This window comes from Electrophorus electricus, chromosome 3 (assembly GCF_041902795.1).
Source record: "Electrophorus electricus isolate QZ-2024a chromosome 3, ASM4190279v1, whole genome shotgun sequence".
Lineage (NCBI taxonomy): Eukaryota > Metazoa > Chordata > Actinopteri > Gymnotiformes > Gymnotidae > Electrophorus > Electrophorus electricus.
The window spans coordinates 25,825,608-25,850,192 of record NC_137499.1 but is presented as its reverse complement, the minus strand read 5'-3'; the positions used below and the strand labels follow the sequence as shown (position 1 = coordinate 25,850,192).

The window sequence follows — 24,585 nt, the reverse complement described above, 5'->3', positions numbered from 1 at the left end:
ACTCTATATCAACACTCATGGAAAGACTCTTATCCAATCAGATTACTTGGTTCTAACTTGTATAATTTATAATATAATGCACTAAAAAACAGTAACATGATCATTTCTTAGTAGTTTGGTAATGATTGCTATAATTACATAAATGTTTTAGGCATTAATAAAAGCTACAATATGGATTACTATATGTGTCTTTAAAACAATTCTATAAATATGCATAATTCTTAACAAACAATTGGATTAGGTTATTTATTTGGGCCTGTTATTATAAAGTGTTACAAGATGTTCTTACCTTCCATTGTGTTCTGTTTGCTGTTGATTTTGATGTAGATGTGAAAGCCTCCCAGCACTGACAGCAAGGTGATGATCTCCAAAACCCACACACAGAGAAACACCATGTTCCTCATGGCTAAGAAAGAGAGAAAGAAAGAGAGAAAGAGAGAGAGAGAGAGAGAGAGAGAGAGAGAGAGAGAGGGGGAGAGAGAGAGAGAGAGAGAGAGAGAGAGAGGGAGAGAGAGTAATGAAACAATAAAACAATATGCTGTAAATACTGAACATAATATATATTCTTTACCCTGTTCATGGCTACTTTAATAGTTACCACTTTTGTCAGAATATATTTTGTGCAGCTTATCTCTCAATATCACACTGTCACTTTTGGCCCCAGCAACACTTTTGTGTCTTGTGTTTCCACCATATTTGTCAGTGAGGGTTTCAAACTAATACAGCATTTATCTAAAAACTTAAAACCATCTAGTCCACTATAATGAATAGTAGTGTATGTGCTGTGATATCTATCATTATTTCTACAGATGACAGAGAATAGAATTTAAAATAATTGGTTTAATATGGTGAAGTGGAGCTTTCTAATGTGATTAGAATGGAAACCAAGTAACTGAATAGAAACTGCAAAAAGGGTGACTGTAGATTTAATTTACAAACATTCAGAGAACTCAGATAACAGGATTGAGAGAACTACCCTTATCTAGCACTTTAAGGAACATGAGATCTGGGTTTAGATTTATTTGATACTATGGCATCTAGACAGAAAACTCAGAAATGAGATGTGTAAATGAGGCATGACGAGGTCAGTCTCACTGCTGTTGTGGGAGCTGCAGCTGAAGTTTCTGGAATTGCACATGAGTGGATTATCAGTAGTATTCACTCCTATGAGAAGTATTATAAATACAAATCCTGCTATTCTGTTATTAACAGTCAGTCCAGATTTTGTAGGCACAGCAAGCATTATGGGTAAAGATAGTATTTAAAATATCCATAACAGTAACAACAACAATGATGACAGTGATAATACAAACTAATATTTTAGTCCTGAACTACACACAATACACAGAATAATGGATATAATATGGTGATGAGGAGCTTTGTCACGTGCTTTGAATGGAAACCAAGTAACTAAACAGAAGTAGGTGAAAGGGTGACTATAGATTGCAGTTACCTAATTTCCTGAAATAAGGGATCAGGAGCTAGAGAAATACACTTATCTAGCACTTCGAGAAATATGAAATGTATTGTACTTAGATATATTTGATACTATGCCATCTATATTTATTGAACTATTCACTTACTCAAATGTATATGAGGGGCATAAATGCTTGAGGTGGGATTCTGAGTGGGGGTGAGGGTTTTGTTATCAGTTACTGGTAGACTTATACCAATGCCGGATGATCTCACATTCACCGCTGTTGTGGCATCTGCAGCTGAAGTTCCTGGAATTGCACATCAGAGGAGTATCAGTAGTATTCACTCCTATGAGAAGTGTTAAACACACATTCTGCTATTCTGTTAATAACTGTCAGTCCAGTCTGTCTCTTGGAGATCTACCATCCTGCAGACTGTATTAGCAAGTCTTAACTAATACCTAAAGCACCACTACCAACATTAAGGACTGAACTAAATTTGAATTACTTGGTCATTGAGGTGCCCAGCAGGGTTGGGTCACATTAGAAAAGGGGTGCCCAACTCTGGTCCTGCAGAGTTTACCTCCAACCCTAATAGAACACACCTGATCCAGTTAGTCAAGCCTTTCAACATTAGAGTCAGTTGTGTTGGACTGAGACTCTGCAGTGAAGTAGATCTCCAAGATGGCAGCAGGGCACTGCTGTCGTACTCTTTTAAAGGAACAAGACATTTAACTAGACAGTGTTGTGTGATGGTTTCTATTCAGACATGATTGATTTATGGTGAGTAACTGAGTTTCTCTTTGAAGATTATGAGTAGTAACATTGTCATTGCTGCATCATTATTGTTGTTATTGCTTTTAACATGATGATATCAAAGCTTAAAGAAAGTGAGCTTTACCAGGGCACTGGTGTAACAGAATAGAACTTTGTCCATGGCTGACGTGATTCTTTACATGGCAGGTGACATTTCCGTCATACTCTTTCTCCAGCTGGAGAGTCTTGGTTCCATCATCCAGTTGATGTGTGATTCTGGTTCCACTGAGAGTCCAGCTGAAGTGGAGCTGGTCCCCCTCAGAGGAACAGGACACTGTCCTCCTCTCACTGGAGAAGCAGTTATCCTTCACTACTACTGAGGACACTGCAGCTGCAGGTTACAGAGAACAGAATTTAAAAGAATAAAGACGATGTTTTATTCTAACAGGATCCTTAAACAGAAATATCAGTTTTGCTTTACAATAACGACACTTGCATTAAGCTTTAATGACATATTCAGGAGTTATAGTAAAATTGGAATATTATTGTATATACACTATTATATATTGTGACGAGGAGGATGAGCAGGATGCGGGGACGAGTTTGTAGGACAAACACATATGTTTATTTAGACACGTCAACACGAGCATAGCACGCAGGCTATTGGGTTCAAACATCGACCCACACAGACTCAAACACAAGACTTATATACACGCATGCTAACACAACACAATGAGGAGCAGGTGTGAAACACAAGGAGTGTGTGGCCATACAGATGAACACACACACACACACACACACACACACACACACACACACACACACACAGGGAGACATTTGGGGGGAGGGGCCGTACCGTGAGACACACACACGCACACATATATATATATATATATATATATATATATATATATATATATATATATATATATATATATATATATATATATATATATATATATATCTTTTACATATGTTGTTAATTAATATGTAGACCTACATCACACAAGCCAAATGTACTAAATCTCCATAATCTTTCTTTACAGGGAATAAATGACTAAAATCATGAAGTCTTCAAATAATATTAATATTACATTTAATATATTGCCCAAGTACCAAGTTCATGAAGCATTCATAAATAGTTCACTTGTAAGTGGATTACATATGATGTGTCAGTGTTGGTTGGTCTCTTTGATGAATGACCTGGTTTTGATTGAGGTGTAGGTGTTAGCTACATGCTTTTAACATTTAACCTATAAATGCACTTTATAATACAATTTCTGCAAACATAAATAAATACAGCATATGTATACATTTTTATACACATGAACTAAATATCCAGATATCACCTCTCATTTTTAAAATTTCATGAACGAGGACACTGGAAACAAAGAAAGGATCAAAAATTTACTGCACTACAAAGATACACATGCACCTAAAATACAGACAAACCAATGTGAGGAAACTTGCTTTACAAGTTCTAGCTGTGTTCTTCCAGTTAGGAATTATAAGAAATCATTTGTAAATTCAGCGGTTATGGCTGTTATCTGACATGAGATGATATAGTCCTACCTTCAATGTTCAGCTGGAGATGATATTTGCCTTTACTAGTACCCTTTGCATCAAAGGTGTATCTTCCTGAGTCTCTCTTCTCTGTTCTGGTTATTATAATGGTTCTATTATCAGCTATAAACTGCCATCTTGGCTGATCTAAAAAGTTTGTTGTGATTATTTGCTTTTTAGATTTAAAAATTAAATTGGTGTTATTGTTTAATATTATTTCATCCTCAGGGTCCAGCTCCAGGTGCAGTGTTTCTCTCAGAGTTCCATAATATCTAAGATTCTGATTAAATCTGCAGATAGCAGGAACAGCACCTGCAGAGGGAGAAAATCAAGAACATTTTGTCATTAACTTGATGCAACAACATCTGATCTGCTCTAAACAACTTTAATCTACTTTAATGAATAATCTATTAAATTCATTACAGGAGAGATGTATCAATTTAAATTAAATTTATCTAATTTGACCACATACAATCAAATGTAAAATAAATTATCTTTTACTATTAAAAGGAACTATCTGGGGCCCCTGAGCAGTGCACCAGAAAAACATTTTCCTCAATCTTCGTGGATTTGCTTGCTCAAGCCCTGATGTCACAGCCATCTGTGGGAAGGAGTCCAGGGAGGCAGAACTGACACCTGCTCTCTGGTTGGGTGGGACAGCTTTACTCTGTCAATCACAGCAACACTAGCCATGGATGCTTGAGTGCAGTTGATAAGAACAGGTTGCACTTTCCTCTGAATGCTTTCAGCTGCCCTGTGTTGGACAATTGGCAGCAGCTTGTAAAGACGTGGTGATCCACATGTCTCGGAGTCTAACAAGCAACCTGAGTTATATACAGTTTTGAACAGTTACCACTCACTTCACCTCCAACCTGTAGTGATTTGTTAATGCTTTTTGAATAAACTCCTTATATTTTGTGTATAAATATGTATTTTGGAATCAATTATTATCTAACATAAAACTGGTTGATGAAGTGTTCATTTTGCATTTGCTCACATGCATTCAGCAACAGATATTTGAGATTTAATTAAACACCGCCTTCTGTACCTGGATCCTGGATTTTGTGATTGAGAGTCCCCATGAGTTCAGACTGACAGCAACATATCCAGCACCACCACCCTGAGCACCGTCATCCCCCACAGCTGTGTGTTCAGTCTGCTGCTGTTCACACTGAGGACGCATGACTGTACTGCCCAGTACAGCTCAAACTGTATCAGTAAAGTTACTGATGACATAAGAGCCATGGAACTCAACAGCAACTATAATGAATGACTGTATGGAGCAGAGGAGGTTTGCCTAGTTTACTAAAAGAACCAAAGAGATCACACAGTTAGATGCTCTGACTCCAGTGTAATGTGATGTGGTACCAAATCGTACAGCAGGTAACGGTCACCATAGTGCTGGGTGTCCAAGTGGTGGTCAGTAAACAATGTGGGAGTGATTGATTATTGGTCCACCTTTGAGGGCAAGCCTGGTCTTTTGAGTCAGGACAGTATCCACTCCACAAATGTGCTGCTCTCATTTACTGTAGCATGGAATGCTGTCTGGCATACAGTCATAGGATAAATAGTCACTGACAAATTCCTTGTCTGAACATAATGGATTTATCTACAAATAAGAAATATTTTCAGTCATTTTCACTAATTACAATTTATAGGCCACCAGCACCTTATTCTGAGTTCTTATAGGAATTTATTCACTTCCTACAGTATTTAGTAATGGGTACTCTATGGAAACAGTAATAGTTGTAGGGGTTTATTCACTACAGTAATTGCATGGTAACCTTGATTTTGACTTTGGCATCAACATAGATAACATAGCTATTCTCCCTCAGACTACAGCTGCCTCCAGCCAAAACCTTAGTCTTAACAAATGTTTATCTTCTTGCTATAGTTTCAAATGTATCACAACGTCCTCCATAGGAAGTCATTTTCTAGAAACTCCTCCAAATTTACCTCATTTTAGCTCTTAGACTAATTCCAACGAGTTAAACGGAGTACTTTGATGGAGATACTTTGTGTTAATCTACTTTAAAGGAGCAATAAGTCATTTTTCCAACAACTCTTCTTCACATTATTAAGTATCCATTATACTGACACCTGTTAACTTGGATTGTTCAGAGATTCTATACTAATTCTATTTTAAAAATGACCATCTACATGTGGGAGGCCTGCTCTGTGGAGCAGAAATTTGTTCATTTGAAGACTACAAAGCAATTTGATTCTTTATCTCATCTGAACTGCAAGAATGTGAGTTTAACAAGAAATTGGAATTACTTTTCTATATGTTTTGCTATTTTTGTTGGTAAAAATGATTTATTGCTCCTTAGTGGTACTACTAAGAAGTAAGAAAAATAGAAACAACTTGTCCTTTGGTACAATAATGATATACACATGCTAAAAGAACATATCAGCGAAGTAGAATGTCAAGGGTGTCTGATTAAGGTATGAAACCTCCACTCTGTCTGGAAGGATAGTTATACAGTACAAAAGGATGCTTTCTACAGTGTATTCAATATCCTTTCTTTTTGATTGAAAACAGCAAGAATAATGTATTACTACCACACTTTACAGACTTTTGGTGCAATATTTAAACTAAGAAGCAGTTACCAACAGAATAACACATACCAGCAACACACAGCAGTATTGATTTCATGAAAGCTTTCCATGATCAAATTTAAATTTTTGAACAAAAAAATAAAACAGCTTGACTAACACGAGAATTTAGCTAACTTACTATATGAATTTATTTACTGAGCCCACTAGTTCAGCACAGAGGCTGGAACTTCTCCACTGCTTCAGCAGATGGAGGGGGTTAATTTGATTTCTTTAGTTTGTCATTGTGAGTCAGGAGCAAGGTGTGATTGATGATCTCAGAAGTATTTATTTTGCAAAAAACAGTGCAAGTCTTTAAGAGTGCAGACAGCAGGTTTAGCTTCATCTCTGTCTGGTGGCTACAGACAATCAGTGCCAAGCAATGAACCCTGTGGGAATTACATAGAGTGTCAGTAAATGAGGGATAGATGTAGGTGATAATTCAATAAATGAGTGATTGGCACTGGGGAAATGAATGAATGTTGTGGTCTGTGTGGTCTGCCAGGGCAGATTAGGTGACACCTATGATGTTACTTAAGGAAATATTTGTCTGTCATTTCTTAAGGCCTATAAGCCATCTAGTGTTGAGCAGAGGAGGATGGGTTCCCTTTTCAGCCTTGGTTCCTCAAGGTTTCTTCCTCTTGCTTTCAGGGACTGTCACACATATTATAAAAAGTACCTTATAAATACATTTGAACTGAATTGGCTGTTGAATTCAGGATGGCCTGTGGTGATCACTCCTGCACTCCTCAGCATGTTCTACAGAGCTTCGCATGAGAGTCTGACAAGCTATTTCCTGGCCTGATATCGGAACTGCAGTGTCTCAAACCACACGACCTGCGGCAGATAGTGATTGTACTGTAGTGTGTACTGTAGGCTTTGAAGGTTAAAATGGACTCCAGTGTGCAACTTATCTGTGCTTCAAAGAACTGAGGAAATATCTGAAGATATTAAAAACAAATCTTTCAGAGTGGCCCGACCACACTGTGTTGTATGGGAGATGCAACCTGAACTTGCAGTGGATAATGAAAACTGAGATCATGATCAGAACCTCCCATGCCAGACTCCCATCACAAATACTACATCAGTAAAGCTGTCAGCACTCTCAGTGGACCCACTGCCCACATAAAGATGACCAGTTTATCATCTTACTACATCACAGGACATTTGTAGTTCATTTGATAATGTCTGCACACCTACAGATTTTTGCTTCACTCTATTATGTTTCCTGTGAACTCATTTTGTATTTATTATATTAGGCTTTGGGTCCAGTTGACAATGCAAGTTTACTGGTCTGTTATTTAGTCAGCTGTGCTGAATACTCTTGCACTGTGTGTTGTCCCTGTGTAGAGTGGTGCTCCTACTTAGTCGTATAAGTGCTGTATTGTCCTGTGAACACAGACTCTGTCCTGTATGTTGGACTGAGGCCCTGAAGGAATGTTATTTTGTTTAACTAAATACTCTTATAGGGATGGGATGCCAGTAAAGTTCTTCTTGACTCTTGATGATTAGCGTCAACACAACTGTACGTGGGTGAGTTGGAGAAACCGTGGTGACCTGACTGCTCTAATACAGTATCTTTGCTGTTTCCTGTAATGAAATAGCATAGGCAGAGTGATGGTCACAGCTGTCCCAAATAGCTTGTAGGCAAAATATTCCTTTACTTCTTTGGAAGGGCATTTTTGGAGTTAAACTATACTGTCATTTGCAATGAAAGGGAAGTAAAATGCCTGCAAGGCTTTACATATAAAGCACCCAAAATTGACCATATGAACTCATCTCGAGAATGCACTATTCCAGACACAACAGAGCAATTTATGGAGCGACAGTATAAAGCACAAAATGCAAAGTTAATCTGAGAATGAATAACTATAATTTGTTAGATTTAATAGAAATTAAGTTTTGGCTAAATAGAATATCTGAATCAAACATTATTAGAAGATAATGACTTGTATATCACAAATTGTAATATTTTGATATTTTGAAATGCTTCATGTCAAATTCTTTCAATGATTAAATACTCTGTAAAAATCTTACTGTTACATGATCAGCATAAAGTTCATATCAAGATATGCCATAAGTCAGTCATATATGTACGTCTGCACATGTCCAGTCCATCTCTCACAAGAACAGCTTTCTCACTGATAGTTTTACTGTTCCAGTATACTTGTATGTCATCATGTATAGAATGGAAAAGCGGTATCAAGGCAAGTGGATCTCCTCTATGTTAGCAGACTACTGCCGATCATCAAAGAGGCATGTCCCTGAGGTCAAGTATATAGAGAAATCATACACTGTGCATTTTAGAAGTATCTTTTTGCATATTTTAAGTAGCCCTATTTATGAATTCGTAATATATAGTTAATGGAAACTTTAATTGCTGTCCCTTACCATGGGTAATAGAAAAATTCTAAAAACAAATAAAAATTCAGCATGGAAGAATTATAATGTACACCTATTTTAGTTTGTGAATCAAAAAATATTAAACTTTTAACAGTTATAAGCAATATATTTTGATTTGCTTGCATATTTGTTCATTTGTTAGGCTCGTTCAACACAACTCAACTCCTGAGACTGCAGTGAAGTAGATCTCCAAGATGGCAGCAGGGCACTGCTGTCGTACTCTTTTAAAGGAACAAGACATTTAACTAGACAGTGTTGTGTGATGGTTTCTATTCAGACATGATTGATTTATGGTGAGTAACTGAGTTTCTCTTTGAAGATTATGAGTAGTAACATTATCATTGCTGCATCATTATTTTTGTTATTGCTTTTACCATGATGATATCAAAGCTTAAAGAAAGTGAGCTTTACCAGTGCACTGGTGTAACAGAATAGTACTTCGTCCATGGCTGACATGATTCTTTACATGGCAGGTGACATTTCCATCATACTCTTTCTCCAGCAGGAGAGTCTTGTTCCCATCATCCAGTAGATGTGTGATTCTGGTTCCACTGAGAGTCCAGTTGAAGTGGAGCTGGTCCCCCTCAGAGGAACAGGACACTGTCCTCCTCTCACTGGAGAAGCAGTTCTCCTTCACTACTACTGAGGACACTGCAGCTGCAGGTTACAGAGAACAGAATTTAAAAGAATAAAGACGATGTTTTATTCTAACAGGATCCTTAAACAGAAATATCAGTTTTGCTTTACAATAATGACACTTACATTAAGCTTTAATGACATATTCATGAGTTATAGTAAAATTGGAATATTATTGTATATACACTATTATATATTGTGACAAGGAGGCTGAGCAGGATGTGGGGACGAGTTCGTAGGACAAACATATAAGTTTATTGAGACACGTCAACACGAGCATAGCACGCAGGCTATTGGGTTCAAACATCGACCCACACAGACTCAAACACAAGAATTATATATACGCACGCTAACACAACACAATGAGGAGCAGGTGTGAAACACAAGGAGGGTGTGGCCATACAGACGAACACACACAAACACACACACACACACACACACACACACACATACACACACACAGGGAGACGTTTGGGGGGAGGGGCCCTACCGTGACACACACACACACACACACACACACACACACACACACACACACACACAGATATATATATATATATATATATATATATCTTTTACATATGTTGTTAATTAATATGTAGACCTACATCACACAAGCCAAATGTACTAAATCTCCATAATTTTTCTTTACAGGGAATAAATGAGACTAAAATCATGAAGTCTTCAAATAATATTAATATTACATTTAATATATTGCCCAAGTACCAAGTTCATGAAGCATTCATAAATAGTTCACTTGTAAATGGATTACATATGATGTGTCAGTCTTGGTTGGTCTCTTTGATGAATGACCTGGTTTTGAATGAGGTGTAGGTTTTAGCTACATGCTTTTAACATTCAACCTATATAATGCACTTTATAATAAAATCTATGCAAACATATATAAATACAGCATATGTATATATTATTATACACATGAACGAAATATCCAGATATCACCTCTCATTTTTAAAAACAGAATTCATGAACGAGGACACTGGAAACAAAGAAAGGATCAAAAATTTACTGCACTACAAAGATACACATGCACCTAAAATACAGACAAACCAATGTAAGGAAACTTGCTTTACAAGTTCTAGCTGTGTTCTTCCAGTTAGGAATTATAAGAAATCATTTGTAAATTCAGCGGTTATGGCTGTTATCTGACATGAGATGATATAGTCCTACCTTCAATGTTCAGCTGGAGATGATATTTGCCTTTACTAGTACCCTTTGCATCAAAGGTGTCTAACGTGTATCTTCCTGAGTCTCTCTTCTCTGTTCTGGTTATTATAATGGTTCTATTATCAGCTATAAACTGCCATCTTGGTTGATCTAAAAGGTTTGTTGAGATGTTTTGCTTTTTATATTTGAAAATTAAAGTGATGTTATTGTTTAATATTATTTCATCCCCAGGGACCAGCTCCAGGTGCAGTGTTTCTCCCAGAGTTCCATAACATGTAAGATTCTGATTAAATCTGCAGATAGCATGAACTGCGCCTGCAGAGGGAGAAAATCAAGAACGTTTTGTCATTAACTTGATGTAACAACATCTGATCTGCTCTAAACAACTTTAATCTACTTTAATGAATAATCTATTAAATTCATTACAGGAGAGATGTATCAATTTAAATTAAATTGATCTAATTTGACCACATACAATCAAATGTACAATAAATTCTCTTTTACTATTAAAAGGAACTATCTGGGGCTCCTGAGCAGTGCACCAGAAAAACATTTTCCTCAATCTTCGTGGATTTTGGATTTGCTTGCTCAAGCCCTGATGTCACATCCATCTGTGGGCAGGAGTCCAGGGAGGCAGAACTGACACCTGCTCTCTGGTTGAGTGGGACAGCTTTACTCTGTCAATCACAGCAACACTAGCCATGGATGCTTGAGTGCAGATGATAAGAACAGTTTGCACTTTCCTCTGAATGCTTTCAGCTGCCCTGTGTTGGACAATTGGCAGCAGCTTGTAAAGACGTGTTGATCCACATGTCTCGGAGTCTAACAAGCAACCTGAGTTATATACAGTTTTCAACAGTTACCACTCACTTCACCTCCAACCTGTAGTGATTTGTTAATGCTTTTTGTATAAACTCCTTATATTTTGTGTATAAATATGTATTTTAATGTAAATTATTATCTAACATAAAATTGGCTCATGAAGTGTTCATTTTGCATTTGCTCACATGCATTCAGCAACAGATATTTGAGATTTAATTAAACACCGCCTTCTGTAACTAGATCCTGGATTTTGTGATTGAGAGTCCCCATGAGTTCAGACTGACAACAACATATCCAGCACCACCACTCTGAGCACCGTCATCCCCCACAGCTGTGTGTTCAGTCTGCTGCTGTTCACACTGAGGACGCATGACTGTACTGCCCAGTACAGCTCAAACTGTATCAGTAAAGTTACTGATGACACAAGAGCCATGGACCTCAACAACAACAATAATGAATGACTGTATGGAGCAGAGGAAGATTGACTAATTTACTAAAAGAACAAAAGAAATCACTACAGTTAGATGCTCTGACTCTAGTGCAATGTGATGTGGTACCAAATCGTACAGCAGGTAACGGTCGCCATAGTGCTGGGTGTCGAAGTGATGGTCAGTAAACAATGTGGGAGTGATTGATAATTGGTCCAGCTTTGAGGGCAAGCCTGGTCTTTTGAGTCAGGACAGTATCCACGCCACAAATGTGCTGCTCTCATTTACTGTAGCATGGAATGCAGTCTGGCAGACAGTCGTAGGATAGATAGTCACTGACAAATTCCTTGTCTGAACATAATTGATTTATCTACAAATAAGAAATATTTTCAGTCATTTTCACTAATTACAATTTATAGGCCACCAGCACCTTATTCTGAGTTCTTATAAGGGTTTATTCACTTCCTACAGTATTTACTAATGGGTACTCTATGGAAACAGTAATAGTTGTAAGGGTCTATTCACTACAGTAATTGCATGGTAACCTTGATTTTGGCTTTGGCGTCAACATAGATAACATAGCTATTCTCCCTCAGACTACAGCTGCCTCCAGCCAAGACCTTAGTCTTAACAAATGTTTATCTTCTTGTTATAGTTTCAAATGTATCACAACGTCCTCCATAGCAAGTCATTTTCTAGAAACTCTTACAGATTTACCTGATTTTAGCTCTTGGACTAATTCCAATGAGTTAGACAATATGATGGAGCACTTTGATGGAGATGCTTTGTGTCAAACAACTTTAAAGGAGCAATAAGTAATTTTTCCAACAACTGTTCTTCACATTATTAAGTATCCATTATACTGACACCTGTTAACTTGGAAATGTTCAGAGATTCTGTACTAATTGTATTTTAAAAATGACCATCTACATGTGGGAGGCCTGCTCTGTGGAGCAGAAATTTGTTCATTTGAAGACTACAAAGCAATTTGATTCTTTATCTCATGTGAGCTGCAAGAATGTGAGCTTAACAAGAAATTGGAATTACTTTTCTATATATGTTTTTCTATTTTTGGTGGTAAAAATGATTTATTGCTCCTTAGTGGTACTACCAAGAAGTAAGAAAAAACAGAAACAACTTGTCCCTTGGTACAATAATGATATACACATGCTAAAACAACATATCAGCGAGGTAGAATGTCAAGGGTGGCTGACTAAGGTATGAACCCTCCACTCTGTCTGGAAGGATAGTTATATAGTACAAAAGGATGCCTTCTACAGTGTATCCAATATCCTTTCTTTTTGATTGAAAACAGCAAGAATAATGTATTACTACCACAGTTTACAGACTTTTAGTGCAATATCTAAACTAAGAAGCAGTTACCAACAGAATAACACATACCAGCAACACACAGCAGTATTGATTTCATGAAAGCTTTCCATGATAAAATTTAAATTATTGAACAAAAAAATAAAACAGCTTGACTAACACGAGGATTTAGCTAACTTACTACATGAATTTAGTTACTGAGCCCACTAGTTCAGCACAGAGGCTGGAACTTCTCCACTGCTTCAGCAGATGGAGGTGGTTAATTTGATTTCTTTAGTTTGTCATTGTGGGTCAGGAGCAAGGTGTGATTGATGATCTCAGTAGTATTTATTTTGCAAAAAAACAGTGCAAGTCTTTAAGAGTGCAGACAGCAGGTTTAGCTTCATCTCTGTCTGGTGGCTACAGACAATCAGTGCCAAGCAATGAACCCTGTGGGAATTACATAGAGTGTCAGTAAATGAGGGATAGATGTAGGTGATAATTCAATAAAAGAGTGATTGGCACTGGGGAAATGAATGAATGTTGTGGTCTGTGTGGTCTGCCAGGGCAGATTATGTGACACCTACGATGTTACTTAAGGAAATATTTGTCTGTCATTTCTTAAGGCCTATAAGCCATCTAGTGTTGAGCAGAGGAGGATGGGTTCCCTTTTCAGCCTTGGTTCCTCAAGGTTTCTTCCTCTTGCTTTCAGGGACTGTCACATATATTATAAAAAGTACCTTATAAATACTTTTGAACTGAATTGGCTGTTGAATTCAGGATGGCCTGTGGTGATCACTCCTGCACTCCTCAGCATGTTCTACAGAGCTTCGCATGAGAGTCTGACAAGCTATTTCCTGGCCTGATATGGGAACTGCAGTGTCTCAAACCACACGACCTGCGGCAGATAGTGATTGTACTGTAGTGTGTACTGTAGGCTTTGAAGGTTAAAATGGATTTCAGTGTGCAACTTATCTGGGCTTCAAAGAACTGAGGAAATACGTGAAGATATTAAAAACAAATCTTTCAGAGTGGCCTGACCAGACTGTCTGGTATGGGAGCTGCAACCTGAACTTGCAGTGGATAATGAAAACTGAGATCATGATCAGAGCCTCCCATGCCAGACTCCCATCACAAATACTACATCAGTAAAGCTGTCAGCACTCTCAGTGGATCCACTGCCCACATAAAGATGACCAGTTTATCATCTTACTACATCACAGGACATTTGTAGTTCATTTGCTGATGTCTGCACACCTACAGATTTTTGCTTCACTCTATTATGTTTCCTGTGAACTCATTTTGTATTTATTATATTAGGCTTTGGGTCCAGTTGACAATGCAAGTTTACTGGTCTGTTATTTAGTCAGCTGTGCTGAATACTCTTGCACTGTGTGTTGTCCCTGTGTAGAGTGGTGCTCCTACTTAGTCGTATAAGTGCTGTATTGTCCTGTGAACACAGACTCTGTCCTGTATGTTGGACTGAGGCCCTGAAGGAATGTTATTTTGTTTAACTAAATACTCTTATAGGGATGGGATGCCAGTGAAGTTCTTCTTGACTCTTGATGATTAGCGTCAACACAACTGTACGTGGGTGAGTTGGAGAAACCGTGGTGACCTGACCGCTCTAATATAATATCTTTGCTGTTTCCTGTAATGAAATAGCATAGGCAGAGTGATGGTCACAGCTGTCCCAAATAGCTTGTAGGCAAAATATTCCTTTACTTCTTTGGAAGGGCATTTTTGGAGTTAAACTATACTGTCATTTGCAATGAAAGGGAAGTAAAATGCCTGCAAGGCTTTACATATAAAGCACCCAAAATTGACCATATGAACTCATCTCGAGAATGCACTATTCCAGACACAACAGAGCAATTTATAGAGCGATAGTATAAAGCATAAAATGCAAAGTTACTCTGAGAATGAATAACTATAATTTATTATATTTAATAGAAATTAAGTTTTGGCTAAATAGAATATCTGAATCTAACATTATTAGAAGATAATGACTTGTGTATCACAAATTGTAATATTTTGATATTTTGAAATGCTTCATGTGGAATTCTTCCAATGATGAAATACTCTGTAAAAATCTTACTGTTACATGATCAGCATAAAGTTCATATCAAGATATGCCATAAGTCAGTCGTATATGTACGTCTGCACATGTCCAGTCCATCTCTCACAAGAACAGCAGGCAAATCTTTGTCACGCAGCCGCCCTCAGTCCATGACTGCACCTCCCGTCTTCCCCTGCACAACCTCACCAGATCCTCATCACCAGATTACTAGTGTCACCTGTGTCTTATCTTTGCTACGCTTTATATTCTCTCCAGTTCCGTTTATTACCTGCAAAGTATTATTGCTGTTCTATAGCGTGTACTGGACAATTCCCTGGTGTATATATCTGGCTATTACCCTTGCCTGTTTCGCGTTTGCTAATGTTGATTATTCCGCTATAAATAAAACTAGGCTGTCCACAAGCTTCCTTTTGAGCTTCCGCAGCCTCCCAACAAATAGATAGTTGTAAGCCTATAGGTAATGCATTTACATTTTGAAAAACAATCTTATGAAATTGCACTGGTGTTAAAGACAAATTGTAAGGCCTTGCAGCTGAATTGTCATTTCTTTTAGAAAAACCCATAAAACACCAAGTTTATCTAAATACATGAGTGGCACACAAGTATAAAAAGTGAGTTTTAGAAAATATACATTTGTAATCTGTTTTCCATTTTGTGAATTCCTATATTGCACCCTCATTTTTAAGAATGTCATTCCAAAAATCATAAAATGAGTTAAAATAAAATGAGTGCTACTTGCCGATGGCAGCTCCTGTGAACATCACCAGGACTCCAAAGATCCACTGCATTTTCACACAGTGGTAAAAATACTTCATCCCAAGAGAGTGATTATCTCTCTGAAGCTTCTGCTTGAGAACTTTGCAGTCAGTCACGACTCCGGTTATACACTTACTCACAACTTCACTCTGATGAGGAAACAAGGCAGGCCAATGAGAGAATGGAACTGGCTAATTTTTGACATGGCTAATAATGCTTTTTGCGTGAAAAAGAGGAAGTAAGAGCTTACTTCCTGTTTTCTTACCAGATAAAATGGACAGAATCCTATGTGTAAATTACAGTATTTAAGTAGTAAAAGTATTTAAATTGTTAAACAAATTCTCTACCTCCAGTCTTTCCACAGACTCTTTAGCAATCTATTACAATCTATCAGTTATCTATCAGTTATAATGATATTATAATAATACTCCCTTTTTGACATTACAGGTCCTTTACATTACAGACCTTTTGACTTGACAGGTCCTTTAGTTTGAAAGGAAACTGTATTCTGATGTTTAAAGCAGATTATTTCATTGTAGTTTAATGTGGCTTCTTTGTATCTACAGTTACAGTTGACAAAGTATAACCTTACAAGTTACGTTTCATAGTTGTACTTACTTCATGGTCGTACTTACATTTTATATGCAGTTGTTTAAGAGTAAATGTGAACCTAAAGACACATTGAAAAGTCTTTGATGAGAAAAATGTATATTTGGTTTATCGTCAGAATCATGTTGGTGATAAATCAGCAAATTCATGGTCAGAATAATAAAGCAGTCTGTAAGTTTTTGGACAGTGACATTACTGGATGTTTTGTTTTGGCCCTGAACTCTAGTATACTGGTTAATATTCAGAGTGTAGAATATCATCATCAGTTTATCACAGCACGGCCCCCTCTCCTAGACTCCTCCCCGTCTGTGTGTGTGTGTGTGTGTGTGTCTGTCCATTGTCATGCCCCTGTTGTTTTGATTGTCCATGTCATACCTGTTTGTAGTTATGTTCCTTGTTAACAGAAACACCGATCGCCAAGGAATGCAACAAGAAGCCTATTGTGCCCGAGGTCTGCTAGCGGGAGAAAGTCCTTGCTGTTACTTCCCGAGGATACCCAGCAAACACGTGAGGACAAGAGAAGAGCGGCTCACGTTTGCCGATATGATGGACGCATTCCTCAGGAGTAACACGGCTAGTATTGGGGATGAAAGGTTTATATAACTTACCCAGGACTTGCTCCTCCAAGAAGGAGAGGCAGGTGAGGCTCCATTAAGAGCCCCCTCTACAGTCTCAGGGAATCCTACTAGCACCTTCCTTTACAGCTTTAAAAGGGAGGGTATCTACTCCTCTAGTCCTTCTAAGGGGAGGAAAAAGAGGAGAAAGAAGAGAGACTGTGCTCCCCCAGACTCCTCTTATACAGCAGGGCTTTGAGCCTGGAGGAGCCGCCATTCCACTGCTCAGAAATGGAGCCGGTACTTCTTATCAGTTTGCTCTGTCCTTACTTAGAGGAGGGTCGTCCTGAGGGGTTAGTGGAGGATCCAGGGGATTCAGGGTCAGACACAATGGTGGTCGACCAGCCCTCCGTGTACCAGGATATTGAGAACTATAATGAGGGGCAGGAGTTCTACTATGACTTGCACTTGGAGGCAGGATCCAAGCATACCCTCTCTTCTCAGCACAGCATGGAGGAGCTTCCCCTGGAGGCTCTCTCAGAGGTAGAGTCAGAGCATTCATTGGACTCCTACATGGAGGTGGAAGCCTAACCTGTGCCCAAGCCTATGAAAGGCGCATGCCAATCAAAAGCCCATGCGCTCCCTTGTATGGCCTCTAGGAATGTTCAAGTTCAAGTTCAAGTTGAAGTTGATGTTCAAGTTCATATATATATATATATATATATATATATATATATATATATATATATATATATATATATATATATATATAAAACAATGTACAGGTGAATGTACAGGTGTCATCTGGCATGCTCCTCCCCAGAGTCTACGTATCCCCTCACAAGTCCTCCAAGCCAGTGAGAGTCTCCATGGCACCCGAAAGGTGGCAGGGGTGCCTTCGTCGCAAACAACTCCGCCTCAGCCAGCAATGGGTGTGTTGGCCAGTACTCCCTTCTGGCTGGCTGTGGGACTTCCACCTGCTCTTCCTCTGGGAAATATAAGTCACGTTCCTGTTACTGTCACTGTGCCTGTCGTTGTCTTGGTCTCTGTGGTTCTCCCCTCTGTCCTGTCTGCACAAGCTCGTGTCGGGTTGTTCGGTCCTCTGACCTCGCTCTTGGTGTAGGTCTGGGGGCCGTGGCCAGTGCACCGGGAGTGGTGCCATTGGAGGGGGATTCTGTCATGGCACGGCCCCCTCTCCTAGACTCCTCCCCATTTGTGTGTGTGTCTGTCCATCGTCACACCCCTGCTGTGTTGCTGTTTGTAGTTATATTCCTTGTTAACACATGTACTTAAATCCCTATTGTTCTGTTGCCGGTGTTTAACCCAATGTGTATCTTGTTTTGAATGTGAACACACATATCACTTATGTCACGGTAAACCAGTCCCCTACAGGGAGGGACATGCCCCCTCTAGACCAGGACCGTACCACTGGCCTTCCTTGCTCGCAATCACCTGCCTTCTGACAGGAGATACCTGCTGCTCATTAACATTACACGCTATTTATACTACTACAGGTTCAGAAAGACAGCGCTGCGCATTAGCGGACAGAACCACGATCATCTGTTGGTGTAACGCTGCTCATTTCTGAATGGGTTGATGCATTTGTGAATGGGTTGTAGGCTGAATTACAGAACACGTGGAACACGCTGAATGAGGTGGTTCGTCTCACTGTAACCTATGACCGCCTCCTGCAGGAAAGGCGTCGGTGGGTACAATGGAACTCCCCGCAATGAGATGGGACTGGAACCGCCAGACAGACCGACACTCCTGAGGAGCCCATGCAGCTGGATGCAGCCGGTGTGCAGCAGAGAAGAGAACAAAGAGGCAGCAGTATGGTGAGTCCGTCTCGTTCCATGTTTAAAGTGTTGGTCAAGGTGTTGTAAAAAAGCTTTGTGCTTTCAGCTTCTGCTCTATTGGATTCGGGAGCTGTGGGAAACATCATGGATTGGGGCTTTGCAAAGAGGCTAGGTATCAAGGCCATCGCCCTGCCCTCATCACACAGGCCCTGGATGGGGGTCCGATAGGCCCAGGCTATATCACCCATGTCAATCCTCATATCCTCCTCGTAACCAAGGAAGGACACACTGAACACATCGCCTTTTCCCTCCTACCCTCCATCTCTCACCCTAGGTCTGCCATGGTTACACGCACACAATCCACAGGTGCTGTGGCCAAAAAAATGGATCCTGCAGTGGGCACCATCCTGCAGCCAGAGGTGCTTCCCTAACAAGGCAGTACCCCTCCAGGTCACCTCGATAGAGTCCTGAGGCCAAGAAGCAGGTCTGGATTTCCCAGGAGTATGAGGATTTTACGCAGGTCTTCAGCCCCATCAAGCCCATGTAAGCTTCCACCCCACTGTGACTGGGACTGTGCCATAACCCTCAAGGAGGGACCGGTACTTCATGAAACTTGACCTGCGCAATGTGTATAATCTAATCCGCGTTTGGGAGGGAGACAAATGGAAAACAGCCTCTAGCACATCCAAGGACCATTATGAGTATCTGGTTCCGCTGTATGGTCTGGCAATGGCTCCGTTGATATTCCAGGCCTACATTACTGAGGTTCTGAGGGAGTTCTTGCAAAGATCCGTTGTCTATATCGACAACATTTTGATCTATTCCCCCTCCTGGAACCAATATGTGCATGATGTGTGGGCCATGCTCCAGACCTTATTGCGGAACTGTCTGTAGTGCAAAGTTGAAAAATGTGAATTCCACTGCAAGGAAGTTGACTTCCTGGGGTACACTATTCAGGAGGGATGTGTGAGTATGCAACCAGGCAAGGTGGAGTCAGTGAGGGCTTGGCCAAACCACTTACACGCAAGACGTTGCAGCGCTTTCTTGGCTTTGCCAACTTTTACAGGAGATTGATCAAATCCTTCATTTCACTGGCGAGGCCCCTCGCAGACCAACTCCGGGGACCTTAGACTTGTCGTAGATACTTTAAAGATTATGGCTAATGAAGAACATGTTAGTTCAACTTCGCCTCTCGCTTCCTCCATACCGCCCACGTCACAGCTTTATGTGTACGTTCATTGTGTTAAAGCTTGATGAGTCTTACGTTATTCCTCGTGTTGAATACTTTCAGTTTGTGTTTATTGCATCAAATAAAGACCAGTTTAGCGGTGGAGACTTGCCTTGGCATCCCTCTCTCACGACATGATCATTGCACAGTTCTATTTAAACCTATAAAGTCTGAACCATATATGAACAATAGTCTCTCTTATATTTGATAGCCCCCATTTCAAGTTCTTTACATTTTTTTTTTGGAACACAGCACTAGTTTCTGCACTATTGGTAACACTTTGTTTTGCGAGCGATATGTGACAATAATAGTTAAACATAGTTGTCTGTACAGTACTAAACAACTATGTAGTTGGAATATTATTTGTTTCCAAGTATACGAGTTTCATTCCAGTTTTGCCTACATTTCCTCGGCCCTGACACTTCACTACCACACCTGCACCTAATTCCAGAATTGTCAGGGCTGTATATATACACCACTGTGTTGTGCCCTTCTGAGCCGTATGTTCTGGTCCATATTTGGTTTGCTGATCATGGATTTGCTTGTGGATTTTCTGCATGCTTATGTTTATGACCCATCTGCCTGTTTGGTTTAGTCCAAAATAAAATGTTTGTTCCTTGGAAAAACATAGTGCCATAAACGTGATCTTAATGATGCACTTGAGTCTTTGGTGCAAAAGCATTAAAAATAGTATTTTTAATATTTTTGTAATACAAGAAGAATGCAATCTGGATTAGGATTTCACTGGAATAAACATTGTTGGTGCTCAAATTAATGACTGTATACCATTCAACACACAACAGCAAATTAGGTGTCCTCTGGCTCCTGTCACCATCCAGGGTAAGAACACTGAGGTGGTGACAGGAGCTGGAGGGAACCTAATTTGCCTACAAGTCATTTGCTCACCTAATTCACCTACAAGTACCTGCATGTCTATCAGGGTGACAAGTTGGGATGGGATGGGCATGTGGACAATCTGTACAAGAAGGGCAGAGCCACTTCCTGAGGAGGCTGAGTTCCTTTGGTGTAAGGCTGTTGTGTCAATTGTCTTCTTTTCTGCTGTTGTGTTCTGGGGCAGCAGTATTACAGCAAAGCACACTAACAGACTGAATAAGGTCATCAGAAAGTCCTGCTCAGTCCTGGGGGCTAAACTGGATATAGTGGAGACGGTGGGGCAGAGGAGGATGCTGGGAAAGGTGTCATTGATGATGAATAACCGCTAAACACTGCAGGGACAGTGATCGTAAAGAACCTTCTCACCCACTACACAAAACACTACAGGGTCAGAGGTGTAAACTGAGTGACAGACTCTAGCCTCACTGCAGGAAGCAACGCTTTCACAGGTCATTTCTTGCTGCAGTCATCAAACTGGATTACTCTGCACTCTAAGTAATTTATTTCTCAGTAACTATTGTGTATCTATGCATCATCTGCACTACACATTATTACTGCTTATTCTGCATCGGTCCTGCTCTTTTGTACATTAATGTAGTTTACAGAAAGACAGTGTATTTTATTGTAGAACAATACTGTAACAATAAGTGAGGCAACCGTGGCCTTATTGTAATAGTAGCTCATGGTTGCAATACCTACATAAGGCTTTATCACCTATACTGTACATATGGCTGTAACACCTAGACAGTAATCTTTGCAGTTTAGAAAAGCAATACTTGTATGTATATACATGCATGCACACAAATCATGTAGATTTGCATTTATATTGTGTAGTACTTTTGAACAATTTTTGTATTAGTGTTTTTATGCCCACCTTCCCATTGGGTACTGTATGTTTGTCCTGCATATTAATAACACTGAATTAGACATATTAATAACATTAAACATAAGTGAGTATAGAAACTTTGTGTACAGGGCAGCGGCCTCTGCAGGCTTCAGCAGAACTCAATGTAAGATATATTCTCTCTCCACCAGGCTCAGGACAGTAACTTTAGGATCAGGTCAAGAGAAGTCTTCTCTTGGAAAGTCGTGGTAATGGATTCCAACTGGTGTGGGTATTGAATATCAGTTTGCTTATATTAACTTATGCATGGATTAGATATAATGGTGGAGAATGCAAACTAATATGTAAAAGAAGGAGGGGTGAATACATAATCACTTCTGACAAATGTATAAAAATGTGGGTTCTTTGTGTGATTGTCAGACATTCTCCCGAGGATGCCTCAAGAATGCTTGTTAATGTTAATCTGAAATAAAGCATAGGACCTGCTATTCTCTTCAACTAATTCTGAAATTTGCAACTTTATTTTATGTTTGAATATTTAACTAGCTCACTGGGGATTTAGAAACAACATGTACACTGCTGAAAGACTTTAATTCTTTTTATCATATCCCCCTTTAAATTTCTTATCATATCCTCCAGTCTCTGGAAGTGTGCAATCTCTGTGCATGCTGGCTGAAAATGTAACTGTAGTTTTGGCCACTTACAAACTTGCTACCCATAAGCCACGTGTGATGTCTGCAGTGACTCCTGCTACCTCTTATGTTGCATCATGTGTTACTCTTAACATGGTTGTGTTGACTCATGTGTCGATTACTGAAGGCTGGTCCTGGTCTGATCAGGTTTTGGCATGCTATATCCTTGTCCCTTCAGCTCAAACACATATACATGGCTATTTCAGTAGTAATCACTTTTTACAGAATACATTTTTGAGAACCCATATCTCACAAGACAACTTTTCATCCAAGCAACACTATGACACATTTTTGATCCTGTTAATGAATCCGCATTTCTCAGCAGTGGTCATGACATGTAACCACATCCTTATAATCCTGTAGTCCACTAGCACTAGTTAAAACAGCATCATTGCTGCATATGTGCGGGAAAGTGTTTGTTGATATTTCTGCAGCTACAGATTACAGAGAGTAGAATTTAAAAGAAATAAAGGTGGTCCTTTCCAACAGGGTTCTTATACAGTAATATCAGTATTGTGATGCGAGGAGGCTAAGCAGGATGCGGGGACAAGTCGTGAGAGACAGAACAATGTTCATTGAGACACAAAACAAAGACCATGTAGCACACCAGCTAGTGGTAGATCAAACACTGACCAGGTAGCAACGTCAGAGGAGCAGACTATGTGTGCAGAATAAAATGAGTGAAGTGAACTTGTGTTATTGCAAAGTCACAAACATCTCATTCTCATTCTGACATTCAGAGACTCAGAAACAACTCAGAATAAGAATCGCTAAATATTGATAAAAATTTAGAAACACTTTGCTCAGCCTACTGAGTTCACTTAGTATGAGCCAAGTATTATTCTCCACTAAGATGTGGCTCCCTGGTGAACAGGCTACATTGTGAATTTCCTGCCACACTGTGGAGTTTGTCTGTCTGAATCATTCTGATGTTTGGTACAGATGGGGCTCATACCTGGCTACCTGCCTCCAGCTGAAGTTCCAAACCAAGAGCAACACTGCTCACACAGCAACCCTTTACCAGGGTGATGTATCCACAACATCCCCGATGAACCAAAGCACCATTCAGCAGAAGGAGACCTCAGCCATTCCTACAACATCACATGAACCTCCAACCAAAATCATAATATTCACAGTACAAGAGTAAAGCACATTACCTCAACACGTGCAAAACATTCAAGAACTTGACAACCAAAAAGACTGTCGTAAGAAATGTAAAGACAGAAAGGAGCTGTATGTACATCCATTGGATGCACTGCAGTAGACAGCTGCGACTGGAATAGCCCCTGCACAGTATGCAAAGTGCTCGACCTAACAAGAGTTAGCAGATCTTTACCTCAGTGCTCACAGTCACATCACCCACAGTGGTTTACCTTCATTATCATAATCACTAACACAGAATAATGCTCATGAGGTCCTAAGCTGGAACAATAATGAGCTGATGGAGATTGATCCTCTGTCAAGGAACATGGAGCTCCTAGAGGTAAGACCCCCACTAATTAGCTCTAAGACTAATTACTAATTATTACAACACTAATCAGCTCTCAAAGAGTAACAGTAACATACACCATCCCATATTTAGGTCTGCAGTGGAACGTGTTGACCTGTTGAGGAATAAGCACAACAACACGGAGAACTTTAAACCCTCCCTGTACACCAGGTACACCAGGTTTTAGTTATGCAGTGTGTTCCACAAAGTGACAACCAAAGCCAGGGCATTTATTCAAGGCCTCATTATGAATCATGTCAGTGGCCTGCCCTGCACAATCTAGATATTGGGTCTGTGAGCCTGAGCTCAGAACTCAGTCAGAACTGTGTCACTGCTAAATAACAAAACACTGGTCTGGTCAGAGTGAGGGGTGGTCCAGAGCCATCTGGTTCAATTTTTACATACATGCCTCAAGAGCACTTGTTCCTATAAAATATATGTATAGTAAATGCGTTACATATAGACAAAGCAGATTTTTAAATGAATAAGTATTAATAGGGAAAGAATTAAGAATTTAATAAAAACATTTTAA

General features: G+C 39.5%; 1 protein-coding gene across 10 annotated transcripts in view; it reads right to left on the bottom strand.

The window, feature by feature from the left end:
- The window catches only part of LOC145656969 (uncharacterized), a 167,006-nt gene that overhangs the window by 69,821 nt on the left and 72,600 nt on the right, over positions 1 to 24,585 (bottom strand). For 3 of the 10 annotated variants that reach the window (XR_014122702.1, XM_081710807.1, XM_081710806.1), the window contains exons 1-7: positions 15,931 to 16,099; positions 10,557 to 10,868; positions 9,144 to 9,389; positions 3,744 to 4,046; positions 2,317 to 2,562; positions 1,584 to 1,724; positions 290 to 406 (exon numbers count right to left, since the gene is read on the bottom strand). Coding sequence is in view for 9 of the 10 variants with exons in the window: in XM_081710807.1 (XP_081566933.1) it covers positions 290 to 406; positions 1,584 to 1,724; positions 2,317 to 2,562; positions 3,744 to 4,046; positions 9,144 to 9,389; positions 10,557 to 10,868; positions 15,931 to 16,006 (1,441 nt within the window). In the remaining variant the exon portion in view is untranslated. Of the gene's footprint in view, positions 1 to 289; positions 407 to 1,583; positions 1,725 to 2,316; positions 2,563 to 3,743; positions 4,047 to 9,143; positions 9,390 to 10,556; positions 10,869 to 15,930; positions 16,100 to 24,585 lie in introns of those variants that run through there. The other 7 variants (XM_081710810.1, XM_081710809.1, XM_081710811.1 and 4 more) reach the window with 5 other exon arrangements.